At 35.2% G+C, this 14,856-nt stretch overlaps 1 protein-coding gene across 3 annotated transcripts in view; it reads left to right on the top strand.

The window, feature by feature from the left end:
- Positions 1–14,856, top strand: part of PKN2 (protein kinase N2) — a 144,782-nt gene that overhangs the window by 77,091 nt on the left and 52,835 nt on the right. For all 3 annotated transcript variants that reach the window (XM_070367737.1, XM_070367738.1, XM_005888419.3), the window contains exons 4-6: positions 2,252–2,369; positions 2,711–2,856; positions 2,942–3,155. In XM_070367737.1, coding sequence (XP_070223838.1) covers positions 2,252–2,369; positions 2,711–2,856; positions 2,942–3,155 — 478 coding nt within the window. The remainder of the gene's footprint in view (positions 1–2,251; positions 2,370–2,710; positions 2,857–2,941; positions 3,156–14,856) is intronic.

Here is a 14,856-nt window from a genome sequence, read left to right as displayed (position 1 = left end):
CTGAGAAAATACAACTGATAGTAAAAATTCGTTGAATGCTGGAAAGCATTAGACTGACATTCAGTAACTGTCAATTGCCTGTGATAGGTAACATCCAATATCACTTTTAAAAACCTTTTTCACACTTTAGCATCTGTGCAGATCTTTCAGAAGTCCATGTGGAAAAATCATTTACCTTGTAAAATGAAATACAAATACTTGTCTTTGTGTGTTAAATTAAAATAGTTAAGAAGAGTATTTCTAAAGAAGTAAATGACAGAACTACTGTTTACAGATAGTGATAAAAGTAATAAGAGTAATAGCTTATTTGAAAAGCCTAGTATTTTAAAAACACTTTACTTAATATTTATACTTTTACATTAGAACTTCATTAAAATAATATAATTAATCATTGTTTTTATTCCTCTAAAAGACAACGTTTTAATGGCAATCATGCTAGGCAATATAATTTTAGTTTTATCTAATGCTTACAGCAGCTCTCTATTGTAGAGAATGGTATTCCTATTTACATGATTTCTTTAGGAAAGCTATATATCCCATTAAATTAGAAGTTTTGAAGTATTAATATTTCTATTATTTTAATCTGGTCTCAAAGAAATAGAAAAGTTATTTTGAATCTTTAGTCTGATTTTCCTCCTGGATAACAGAAGGAAATTTTAAAGTTTTTTTTTCATTTTAAACTTGGAAGATTAATATGTATATTCATAAAAGCATATATAATGAGTCATAGACAGCAATTAGATTCAAACTAATGTCCTTAATGGTAAAGCATAGTTTTAAAAAAGTATAGTGTGTGTGCGCACGTGCATGCATGCACAGATACACACACACATTTCATGTAAATGAATATTTAAAGGACTTAGTAAACTATTTAAGCCCAGCTCCTTAATGTGAAATCTGAATATTTTATTTAATAAACAACAAAGTCTGACCAGATGCTCGTTCCTAAATTATTAACTGTAGGAATAGGAGAGAAATGAAATAAAAATTCATGTATTTGCTAATTGCTTTTGCCTTCAATGCATGTTAACCTAGTTCGGTGTTTAACATGATACATTTTTCACTTCACTTTTTTTTCCTTATATATATTGTCTCTCCCATCATAAATATCTCCATTCTCCCCTTTATTCAGTGTCATGATATATTGTGTGTGTTTGATTTATTGAAATGATGCTGCACATCTGATGCTTGTCTCTTAGCTTCTAGTATTTTCAAATTAATACAGACTGCCTTAGTAGAGATGTGTAAACAATATGAAAAAATTGGTCTTTCCTATGATTGAGTGCTTTCTAACTTGATGCTTAGTTGTATTTATCATTCCTTTTTTTTTTCTTGTAGATTGAAGCATACTAGACTTTGACAGCTAATATAACTAACTAGGAGATGGCATTAACTTCTGTTACTTGTCTCATGACTTAAAAAAAAAAAAAAAAAAACCCTATATTGGTTACTGTGGCTGCTGTAATCAGTTAACAAATTCATTGGCTTAAAACAACTCAACTTTATTATGTTATAGTTTTATAATTGAGAAATTGGAAATGGATTTCACATTCTGGAGTATGTAGGAGAAAGTTTGTTTCCTTGCCCTTTTTAGCTTCTGGAGGCTGCCATGTTCCTTGGCTCATGGCCCTATTCCTCTGTCTTTGAAGCCGAAAACAGTGGCTCCTGTTCTTCTCACATGACCTCCTCTTCTGCCTTCCTTTTCTACATTTAAGGACCCTTGTGATTACATTGGGCCCATCTGACTCTGTATTTTAAGATTGGGTGATTGACAGCCTCAGTTCTATCTGCTATCTTAATTCCCCTTTGACATATAAGGTAACAAATTCACAAAGTTTGGCGGATTGCCCCATGGACATCTTTATGTGGATTGTTATTTTGCATACCACAGTTCCTAAAATGGTAAGTTTTTTGTGATTCAGTGTTACCGGAACTTGAATGAGAAGAAGGACATTATTTCACTTAATTCAGGCCCTTTCTTGAAGTCTTGAGACATATAACAGAAGTTTATTCAGTAAAACTAACTCCCTAGCTTTTAACTAATGGAATTGTTTTTCTTATTTTCCATCCGATCAGTTTGATAGTTTTTGAAAGTAAATATATCTACAAGTATATATATTATAGTACTCAGAAATATATTCTTTTGATCTTTGTTTTTCACTTGCTGATATCATTTGATGTTACTTAGAAGTTATAAAAATGTTTTATTTGTCTGTGTTTCTGCTTACCTTTTCAAACTTACTTTTCATAGGATCGGAAACTCCATGGCACAGCTCAGCAACTGCTCCAAGACAGCAAGACAAAAATAGAAGTGATACGAATGCAGATTCTTCAAGCAGTCCAGACCAATGAATTGGCTTTTGATAATGGTGATGGAACAGATAAAATTGTCATTTCTTACCATTATGGGCATATATAGTACTAAATTAATTTTATATAGGAAAGAAGTGGTGGTTCAGAATTAGGGAGGAAAGAGGCATACTGTTTTTTATCTTGAGTTTTTATCTTTGAGTTTGGGTGGCAAAAATAAAAGATTGTGTATTTTAACATTGTGTCTGTTAAGTGTTTATTTACTTCAATGTTTATTGATTTTTAAGTACTAACTTTTCTTTTAGAATAAGGATTACTTTCTTTTTCTTGAGTTTTAGTTACTATGTATTAGAAAGTCAAATAAATGGTTCAATTAAGTTTTCTTTTTCCCCTTCTTTAGCCAAACCTGTCATAAGTCCTCTTGAACTTCGAATGGAAGAATTAAGGCATCATTTTAGGATAGAGTTTGCAGTAGCAGAAGGTGCAAAGAATGTAATGAAATTACTTGGCTCAGGAAAAGTGACAGACAGAAAAGCACTTTCAGAGGTAATTTTAAATAAAAATTTTAGCTTAATAAATACTCAAAGAATATAATTATTTAAATGATAATGTTATCTTTTCCCTTTGTAAGGCTCAAGCAAGATTTAATGAATCAAGTCAGAAGTTGGACCTTTTGAAGTATTCATTAGAGCAGAGATTAAATGAACTTCCCAAGAATCATCCCAAAAGCAGTATTATTATTGAGGAGCTTTCACTTGTTGCATCACCAACACTAAGTCCACGTCAAAGTATGATATCTACCCAAAACCAATATAGTACCCTGTCCAAACCAGCAGCACTAACAGGTATGTAGCATATATCTTCCTGATTTTTTTTCATGCGTTTTTAGTCTATATTTGGTTCTGATTTAATAATAATGAATAAAAATGTGTTTATACAATTTTTAAGTATTGTGGTGAGATAGAACAGAATTTATTATTTTAACCATTTTAAAATAATGGTTAATAACATTTTAATAATAACCAGATAATGGTTAATAATATTTAATAATATTTTAAAATAATCAGAATTCATAGGCATTTAGTATACCCACACTAATTGTACAACTCTAACCGGTTTCTGGTTCTGGGATATTTTCATCACTGCATAGGGAAACCCAGGACCCATTAAGTAGTCATTCCCAATTCCCCCTTTCCCCTCAACCCCTAGCAGTCAAAGTTGATTTTCTGTTTCTATAAATTTGTCTATTATAGATGTTTCCTATAAATAGAATTTTATAATTTGTGGCTTTCTTTGTCTGATTTCTTTCATTTTTCTGTACTGTTTTCAAGGTTCATTCTTTTTAAGACATATATCAATACTACATTCCTTTTTATAGCTAAATATTCTGTTGTACAGGTATATGTCTGGTTTTATTTATCTGTTCATTAATTGATGGACATTTGGGTTATTTCCACCTTTTGACTACTGTGAATAGTGTTTCTGTGAATTTTTGTTTGCAGGTTTTTGTTTGAACACCTATTTTCAGTTATTTTTAGAATATACCTAGATGTATAATTACCAGGTCATATGGAAATCTTATGCTTATATTTTTGAGGGACCATCAAACTATTTTCCATAGGGACTTCATCATTTTACATTTCCAACAGCAAAGCATGAGGGTTCCCATTTCTCTGCATTCTCCTCAACAACACTTGTTACAGTAAGTCTCCTAGATACAAACATGTTCATAAGTCCAATTGTTTATAAGTCTAACAAAGTTAGCCTAGGTTACCAAACACAGTCAGTTGTATAATGCTGTACTGTAATAGGTTTATAATGCTTTTCACACAAATAATACATAAAAAACAAAACATTTTTAATCTTACAGTACCTTGAGAAGTACAGTCGTACAGTACAACAGCTGGCATACAGGGACTGGCATCAAGTGAACAGGCAAGAGAAGTTACTGAGTGGAGAAGGGAAAGGGGGTGTGAGATGGTAGAGTTGAAGATTGTCAGCAATAGGAGATGGAAGGCAAGCTGCTATTTCACTCACGCCTCATGTTGATGGCACAGGTTCTGGTTCTTTGCTGGATTCAGTTCTATCTAGCTCCTGGAAAAAATGATTCAGTGATGTTTGTTTATGCTCAGCCTCTCAGTCATGTGCAAATCTTTGCAGCCCCATCAGCTGTAGCCTGTCAGGCTCCTCTGGCCAAGCCAGTGTCTGGTTAGTAGCTCTTGTCTTTTCTCCTCATAGATGACACCATAGCACAGGATTGCATTCTGAATGGTTGTTGTACTGTAGGTTGTAGGTTGTACTGTAGGTACTGTAGAACAGTACCTTTCATGTACTGTTCTATGTTCAAGTCCTGGCCTCAAAAACTAATAGTGCCTCCTCACATAAAGAAAATCCCCTTGCCATTTCCTGCAGCATGAGTCTCTTCGGTTCTTCAGTTACTTCTTCTTCCTCCTATCTCTGTTTGTCCTTTCTCTGGGCCTCCAATTCCAATAGGTCTTCATTAGTAAGCTCCTTATATGGAACAACAAGTTCAGTGAAGTCATCCTCTTGCAGATTTAGCTTAAAATAATGATATTGTGCTACTGTACTCTATATAGTGTGTGCATGCTAAGTCACTTCAGTCGTGTCCAGCTCTTTGTGACCCTATGGACTGTAGCCCGCCAGGTTCCTCTGTCCATGAGATTCTCCAGGCAAGAATACTGGAGTGGTTTGCCATTCCCTCCTCCAGGGAATCTTCCCAACCCAGGGATCGAACCCACATCTCCTGTGTTTCCTACATTGGCAGGCAGATTCTTTACCACTAGTGCCACCTGGGAAGCCACTCTATACAATACGGGTACAGAAAAATCACAGTCACTTGTAGAGGATGCATACACATGACGGTATACCCCAAACGCGTGAGCTAACTTATATGAGCATGACTGGACATGAACACATGTTCACATCTTGGAAAGTTCTCAACTTGAAGGTTCATTTGTGGGGAATTTACTGGATTTTTCCTTTTTTTAAAAAAATTACTGCCATCTTAGCTTCATTTTTGAAAGTGTGGTAGTGGTAGCAAAGTCTCCAACTATTTTTGTAGATTTGCTTGTTTTTCCTTTCAGTTATATAAGTTTTTGGTTCATATGTTCTCAGGCTCTGTTGTTCAGTGCATATGTTTATAATTTTTTATCTTCTAAATGGATTGACTATTTTATCAAAATGTAATATCCTTTTTCTACTGTAACAATTTTGGATTTAAAGTAGTCTATCTGATGTTAGTGTAGCCATTCTAGCTCTCTTTTGGTTACTGTTTACACTGAGTATCTTTCTGTTCTTCCTCTTTCAATTGATATATGTCTTTGGTTCTAAAATGAGTCTTTTTTAGACAGCATATAATTTTGTCACGGTTTGGGTTTGTTTATTTTAATCCATTCTCAGTCTCTGCCTTTATTTTGAACAGTTTAATCCATATATGTTTAAGATAATTACTGATAAGGTGCAGTGCAATTCTGATGCTGACTACCCAGAGTTAGGTCAAATTTCATAGGTTTATGGCACAGTCCCCCACAAGACTGCCTTCACTTCAGACACAAGCTGCAAGTTTGGGGTTTCCCCAACCACTCACACTTCTGACCAACTGGCTACAAATTTAGGGGTTCCTACTACCACCTCAGACAAAGTAATTCCATGGAACAAGTCACAGAACTCAGAAAAGCTCTATATTTATAAGTAAAATTTTATTATAAAGGCTACAAATTAAAACCAAAGAAGAGACAATAGGGAGAGATCTGGTAGTTTCCCTGCTGTCAATATGCATCACCCTCACAGAACATCAATTTCTGTTTTTAGCCAGTAATAGCTCTGACTATTCAGAATTTTTATTGTGGCTTTATTAGTGGGTTGGCGAAAGGGTTTGTTCGTTTTTTTCCATAAGTTGGCTCTAGTAGTACTTAATTGTCTTTAACTTAATTGTCTTTAACTTTAACTTAATTGTCTTTAACTGGAAAAAATTTTGTTGGATTGTATTGTGACAGCTGTCATATCAGCATGCATTTTTTAAAAACTTATCAAAATTAATGAATTTTTGTGTAGCCATTTTAATATTGAAGGGGGCAGGAAAGAAGTAACATTTTAGCGTGTTATGCTTTATTATTTCAAGAAAGGTAAAAATAACAACTGAAACAAAAAAGAAAAAAATTTGTGCAGTGTATGGAGAAGGTGCTGTGACTGATGGAATGTGTCAGAAGTGGTTTGATAAATTTTGTGCGGGAGATTTCTCACTGGATGATGCTACATGGTGGGGTAGACCAGTTGAAGTTAATAGCAATCAATCAAGACATTGAGATCAGTCAATAGTATACTATGCAGGAGACAGCCGACATACTCAAAATATCCAAATCAAGCACTGAAAATAATTTCCACCAGTTTACTTATTTTAATCACTTTGGTGTTTGGGTTCCACGTAAATTAAGCCTTCTGGTCTATATTTCTGCATGCAATTCTCTACTTAAATGTAACAAAAACGTTCTGTTTTTAAAACAAATTGTGATGGGCAATGAAAAGTGGATACTGTACAATAATACAGAATGGAAGAGATCATGGAACAAGTGAAAGGAACCACCACTAACCACACCAGAGGCCAGTCTTCCTCATAAGAAGATAATATTGTATAAATGGTAGGATTGAACTCTTTCCAGAAAACCAAACATTTAATTCCATCAAGTACTGCTCTCAGTTAGACCAACTGAAGGAAGCACTCAATGACAAGCATCCAGAATTAGTCAAAAGAAAATGCATTATCTTCCATCAGGATAGCCTAAGACCACATATGTCTTTGATGACCAGGCAAAAACTGTTACAGCTTGGCTGGGAAGTTCTGATTCATCTGCCTTATTCCCCAGACATTGCACCTTCAGATGTCCATTTACTTCAGTCTTTACAAAATTCTCTTAATGGAAAAAAAATTCAATTCCCTAGAAGACTGTAAAAGACATCTGGAACAGTTCTTTAAAAGATAAAAAAATTTTGGAAAGATGGAATTATGAAGTTGGACTGAAAATTGGCACAAGGTGGTAAAACAAAACAGTGAATATATTGTTGAGTGAAGTTCTTGGTGAAAATGAAAAATGTGTCTTTTATTTTTACTGATAAAAAACCAAAGGAACTTCTTGACCAACCTAATACATAGGAGCGAGTGATTGAATCATTGGCCACTTGATTGAAATCAGTCTCTAGACCCTGACCTTTTCCAAAAGACCATAGTTCTGACTGATATGTGGGTCAAAACATGAGCCCTCTAACCATATAGTTGGTCTTTGTGTTATAGCCAGCCCCCATTCTGGAACTGTGCACAGGCCTACTGTGAGTCATTTTGTTAGCATAAACTCACATGTGGTCTGAGGAGTCCACCATGAATAACAAAGATACTGCTATTACTAGGGAACTGACAAGGGTTTAGAAGATCCCTCTTAAGAACCAGGGAAATAAACCAGCCAAATTCATTATTATGGAACAAAAAGGCTTACTTCTACCATTTTCCTATTTGTTTTCTATAAATCTTCATCTTTTTTTCTGAATTCTTTTGCTTTCTTTTATGTTTGATTGAATTTTTCTAGTTTACCTTTATTTTATTCTTTCCTTGACTTCTTTTCTGTATATTTTAAAATTATTCTTAGTGGTTACTCTAATGATTACAGTTAATATCCTAAGTTTATAACAGTAGGTCACAAAAACTCTGCTCCTATACGTCTGTGCATCCTCATCATTATATTTTTGTTGACATAGAGTATGTCTTTATGCACTGTGTGCCCATTTGATTAGATTGTATTATATATTATATTACAATTATTGTTTTATCCGTGTCTTTTAAGTCATAAAGTAAACATGGAGTTACAAACTGAAAATATATTAATAGTGATACTGGCTTTTTAATTTACCTATGTAGTTAGTTTTACTGATGCTATTTTTTTTTTCTATGATTTCAAGTTACTGTCTAGTATTCTCTTTCATGTCAATCTGGATGATTTCTTTTAGTATTTCTTCTAGGAAGATCTGCTAGTGATAAGCTCCCTTAACTGTTGCTTATTCTAGAATCTTTTATTTCCTTCATTTTTTTTTTCTAATTTTATTTTATTTTTAAACTTTACATAATTGTATTAGTTTTGCCAAATATCAAAATTTTTTGAAGGTTAGTTTTGCATATATAGCATTCTTGGTTGACAGGCTTTTTCTTTCAGCATTCTAAAAATATCATCCCAGCCCCTCCTGGCTTTTATGCTATCTGATAAAGAATCAAGTTTTAATCTTATTGAGGATTTTTGGTAACTAATGATTTGCTTCTCTCTTGCTGCCTTCAAGATTCCCCTTTTTGTCTCTGGTTTTTCACAATTTGATTATAATGCATCTCAAAATGGTGATTTCTTTTGAGTTTATTCTACTTGGATTCTTTGAGCTTCTTGATGTGTAGATTCATGTCATTCATCAAATTTGGGATGCCTGTGCATGTGTGTGTGTGTGTGTGTTTATTACTTACTTTAGAGATTCACATATGCATATTGAACTTAATACAATCTGTGATCATAGTATATACTCTCTTCCAAATTAGTTGTTGACCCTTGAGTAACGCAGGCTAGGGATGCCAGGCCTCTGCAGTCACAAATCTGTATATAACTTCAATCAACACCCACATGTCTTCAGATTCAACCAACTGTGGATCATAGAGCACTATGGTTAAGTATTTAGTGAAAAAAATTCACATGTAAGTGGACTTGCTCAGTTCAAAGCCATGTTGTTCATTTCCAATCTATATCTTCTAGTTTTGTTTTTACTTTAAAGAGCAAAAAACTTTAAAGGTATAGGTGATCCATGTTTGATTGAATTAGTGCATATGGGATTACAGATATGGAAAACCTACTATGAAGTTACATGCACATTTTTGACTCTGCAAATGGTCAGTGTCCCTAACTCCCACATTGTTCAAGGGTCAACAAAGTATTTTTTTCAAAAAACAAAACAAAGCATTGTCCTTTATATCTAGTGACTCATTATTCTTTCTGCTCTTGTTGTACTTGAAATTTTCTGTTAAAATTTTCCTGTAGCCTATAGTCCTTTCTTTAGCATTTATTGTAGTAAACATGTGCTAGAGTCTAATTTTTCCAGTTTTTCTCTTCACAATAACATCCTTCATTCCCCAACATTGAATTTCCTTCATTTTTTTTTCCCTTTCTTTTCCTAAGACTGCACTTTCAATTCAGATATCTTTAAGTTTTCTGATTTTTCAGCCTGCTCAAATATGGTGTTGAACAACTCTAGGAAACTTTAAAAATTTCAATTAGTGTACTTTCCAGCTCCAGGATTTCTATTTGGTTCTTAGTTATAAATTCTATGTCTTTATTAATATTCCCTATTTGTTGAAATACTATTCTCCTTTTTCCCTTTTGGTTTCTTTTAGGTCTTTGACCACATGTAAGCTTTGACCATTTGTAAGACAGTTGGTATAGTCAATCCAACGACTACTTTGTGTAGTAAATCCAATGTTTTGACTTCCTTATGGATGGAGAAGGAAATGGGAACCCACTCCAGTGTTCTTGCCTGGAGAATCCCAGGGACGGGGGAGCCTGGTGGGCTGCAGCCTATGGGGTCGCACAGAGTTGGACATGACTGAAGCAACTTAGCAGCAGCAGCAGCAGTGGGGATAGTTTCTGTGAATTTCTACTTTTCTTGTGAATTGGCCATACTCTCTTATTTATGTGCTTGCCTCATAATTTTTTATTGAAAGCTGGTTATGGTGAATATTATTTGTAACTCTGGAATATAGTCCCATTTTCTATAATTTCTTATTGCTGTATGACACAGGATGTAGTTGTTTAGTGACTTTGTAATTATGTGTGGTCACTGAAGTCTCCATTAAGTTATTAGTCAACTAGTGTTTTGACAGACATTTTTTTTTAATGCCTGCAGGTAGAAAGAAAAATTTGCCTTATGTTTGCAGCTGAATTCTTTGTTTGTGTGCCAAGGCATACTTTCAGCATTCACCCAAGCATTTTATAATTCTGCCTTTTCTTGTACAGAGCTTGAATATCAGCCTGATGTGAAAGCTTAGTGCCTTCTTAGATCTCTTCTGAGGATGTCTGCTTTTGCAGCTAGTCTTCTGGTTTTCCAGTAACATGTAGAAACATTGCAGAGCTCTTATTCCCTAAAACAGCTTACTTCCTATCTCCCGCCCCCCTAAGACTATAGGATGTCTCTTAAATAATATAGACAACTGATAGCCTTTGCTCCAGGCTTCATTTGCCTTTCAATGCCTTGTACTTAGCTGTTTCTCTGCTTTGAAAGATTTCTTAGTTAGTTGAAAGAAAGGTAAACCTTTTCCGTTAGTCCTCCAGGGAGCCTTCAGAGAGGTCAAAGCAGGCATCCAGAGTTCTTTGAGAATGTAGTCTTCTATGCTCCCTCTGGCACCAAGAACCTGAATCAGAAATAAAGCCTGCTGTCTTCGGGACTCCTGGGCTTCCCTCGTGGCTCAGTGGTAAAGAATCTGCCAGCAGAGCAGAGGACACTGGAGCCGTGCTTTTGGTCCCTGGGTCAGGAAGATCCCCTGGAGGCGGGAGGGCAAGGCAACCAACTCCAGCATTCTTACCTGGAAAATCACATGGACAGAGAAGCCTGACAGGCTACAATCCATAGGGTAGCAAAGAATTGGACATGATTTGAAGTGACTGAGCACAGACACCATCATCAGGACTATCACCAAGCCATTGGGGTTGGGGAGAGGAGAGATGAAGCTGAGATAAATTAAAATGCCCCAAAGCTTTCCCACCAAGTGTTCATTGCATTTTTTGATCAAGCATTTGCTTGGTTGCAGTAAACCTTTGACTGTTTCCCAGATTTCTGGTAGCGTTTATTCTAACCAGTTTTCCTGATTTTGTTTGTTTTCCTGTGTTTCTGTAAAGAAATTGCCTTTAAAATTTGCTACCCTACCATTTTCTTACCATTACCTACAGAGATTTTTATGGCCCATGTGAATGTGACATTTTGGATACACAGGCCTTCCCCATCCCCAAGAATCTTTAAATTATCAACATGAATGTCAGCAGGGGCTTTGCCTTAAAAATAATGTCATTAAATATTTTGAGGATGTGAAAGTGTTCTTCAGAATTGTACAGCATACTGTCATATTCTAGTAGCTTTGGATATCATTATCAGTTTTATATTATGGCAGACTTCTACATTAAATCTTGAAGGACAAATTTATAGTTGGACAGTGCTGTTACTACTATTAAGATCACTCTAAAGCTTCAGTTACCAAATTGAGTTCCTAAATTTGTGGTACCTTGGGATACCAAGTGAATTCACAAGTTACCCTGGGATGCCAACTGAATTTTCCTTCACTGCTATATTAATAAATACTATAGGAAAATCAATATGGAATAGAAAATAATGGTTGCACTTTTCAATCTAATTCCAAAGTTTGATAAATTGTACAGTGCCCAGTAGGTACACATATCTCATTAGGAAGTGATCATGGTTATTTAAGAATGAAATATGATTACTTTTCAGTATATTTTTTTTCAAATAGTTATTTATAATATCCTATAAAACAGAACTCTTCGGTGTATCATTTAGACTACTAGCACAATGAAAAAGTTGAGATACTAGGCTACTATGAAACGGAAAAGCTTGGAAGCCTCTGGCCCAAACTTTCTATTGTATTTTAAATGTTTAAAGTATTTATTGTTTAAAGCATTTATCTTATGAGGTATCACCTCGCACTGGTAAGAATGCCCATCATCAAAAAATCTACAGACAGTAAATGCTGGAGAGAGTGTGGAGAAAGGGAACCCTCTACACTGTCATGGGAATGTAAACTGGTATAGCCACTGTGGAAAACAGTATGGAGGTTCCTTAAAAAACTTAACAGTAGATACCATATGATCCAGCAGTCCCATTCCTGGGCATATATCTGGAAAAAAACATAATTTGAAAAGATTCATGCACCCCAGTGTTTATTGCAGCACTATTTACAATAACCAAGACATGGAAACAAGCTAACTATCCATCAACAGAGGAATGAATAAAGATGTGTTACATATAAACAAAAGAAGAGACTTTTGGACTCTGGAAGAAGGCGAGGGTAGAATGATTTGAGAGAATAGCATTGAAACATGTATATTATCATATGTGAAATAGATCACCAGTTCAGATTTGATGCATGAGACAGGGTGTTCAGGGCTGGTGCACTGGGATGACCCTGAGGGATGGGATGGGGAGGGAGGTGGGATGGGGGTTCAGGATGGGGAACACATGTACACCCATGGCTGATTCATGTCAATGTATGGCAAAAAACCACTACAATATTGTAAAGTAATTAGCCTCCAATTAAAATAAATAATTTAAATTTGAAAAAAGTAAAAAAAAATGTGTTACATATAAATAATGGAATGTTAGTCAGCCATATGAAAGAACAAAATAATTCCATCTGCAGTGACATGGATTGACCTAGAGATTGTCATGTGTATGCATGTGTGCTCAGTTGTGTCCAACAACTGTAGCCCGCCAGGCTTTTCTGTCCATGGAATTCTCCAGGCAAGAATGCTGGAGTGGGTTGCCATTTCCCACTCCAGGGAATCTTCCCAACCCAGGGGTTGAACCTGCGTCCCTTGGGTCTCCTGAATTGGCAGACAGATTCTTTACTACTGTGCCACCTGGGAAGACCATAGACTATCATACTGAGTGAGAAAAGCAAATATATGACATTGCATATGTGGAATCTAAAAAACAGGGTACAAATGAACTTACCTATCAACACAAAACGGAAATAGAGTTACCAGTATAGAAAACAAACTTATGGTTACCAGGGAGTAAGGTGGGGCTAGGAATATTGGGAGATTGAGATTGACATATATACACTACTGTATATAAAATAGATAATTAATAAGGACCTATTGTATATAACACAGAGAACTCTACTCAATACTCTGTAATGGCCTATATGGAAAAGAATCCACAAAAGAGTGGATATTTGTATACGTACAGTGATTGACTTTGCTGAACACCTGAAGCTAGCAGAACATTGTAAATCAACTATACTCCAATAAAAAATTTTAAAAGTAAATAAAGCATTTATCTTTCCAACCACATCCTCTATAACTTGTATCACACATCTTCTGTCACAATCTGATTTGTGCACAGTGCCTATTAAATGTCTTTGACTTATTATATGTCTCCTTTTTTAAAAATCAAAACTGGAATACAGACCTGTGAAGAACAAAGTCTTTGTCATCTACCTACATGTACTCTTAATCCCCATCACAGGGTACTTTATACATTCATTTCAGTTCAGTTCAGTCGCTCAGTCGTGTCTGACTCTTTGTGACCCCATGAATCGCAGCACACCAGGCCTCCCTGTCCATCACCAACTCCCGGAGTTCACCCAGACTCACGTCCATCAAGTCAGTGATGCCATCCAGCCATCTCATCCTCTGTCGTCCCCTTCTCCTCCTGCCCCCAATCCCTCCCAGCATCAGAGTCTTTTCCAACGAGTCAACTCTTCGCATGAGGTGGCCAAAGTACTGGAGTTTCAGCTTTAGCATCATTCCTTCCAAAGAACACCCAGGACTGATCTCCTTTAGGATGGACTTGTTGGATCTCCTTGCAGTCCAAGGGACTCTCAAGAGTCTTCTCCAACACCACAGTTCAAAAGCATCAATTCTTCAGCGCTCAGCCTTCTTCACAGTCGAACTCTCACATCCATACATGACCACAGAAAAACCATAGCCTTGACTAGACGGACCTTTGTTGGCAAAGTAATACATTCAGTAGATACTTGGTAAATATTATTTGATAATAAGGCAGGGACTGTACTTATCTAAGTTTCCCCACCTAATGGCTCAGGACTGAACATAATATTCAAAACTTAAGAAAGATTCACTGGTTAAAATACAGTTGCTAAAGTTATACTTTTAGAAAAGTAATAAAGCTACATTTTAGAAAATCAGCTCATGTGACTGGAAATTATTTTCCTTTTGTAGTCTAGATGGTGCCTCTTCCTAACTCTTTAACCTTTTTTTAGTTCTGTCCATGTTCTTCATTCCCTTACTTTACTTTTAGTGATGTAAGTCAAGCCTAAAAGGAAGTATCTTAAGATATTTTGGTTTTTTAAAAAATTGCTCTAATTATCTACTGGACTTTAAATTTGGAATTAACTAGAAAGAGAAACAGTAGTGGTATTAATAAAGGATTAGACATGATAAAGGATTAGTCTAGATAAGTAGTTGGAGTATTTACTGCCCTGACTTTTTACTGCATGCTATTATTTATGGTTTGTCTCATTTACACTTGTTTCTTTTGCAATGCTATGCTTATAATACTAAAATTTACAAATTACTTTGATACAAAGTATGATTGAATTTTTTATTCCAAAATTTCAAGACTAGTTTCAAGTTTTTATCAAAGATTTCCTCAGAATTAAAACAAAAAAAAGTTACTCAATTGTACCAAGTTGAAATATTGAATTAGTAAAATTGATGTAAAATAATTTTTCCAGAAAGTAAGAGAAATTAAAAAATA

This window comes from Bos mutus, chromosome 3, assembly GCF_027580195.1.
Source record: "Bos mutus isolate GX-2022 chromosome 3, NWIPB_WYAK_1.1, whole genome shotgun sequence".
Classification (NCBI taxonomy): domain Eukaryota; kingdom Metazoa; phylum Chordata; class Mammalia; order Artiodactyla; family Bovidae; genus Bos; species Bos mutus.
The sequence above is the reverse complement of the archived record's forward strand: the minus strand, read 5'-3'. Positions and strand labels throughout refer to the sequence as shown.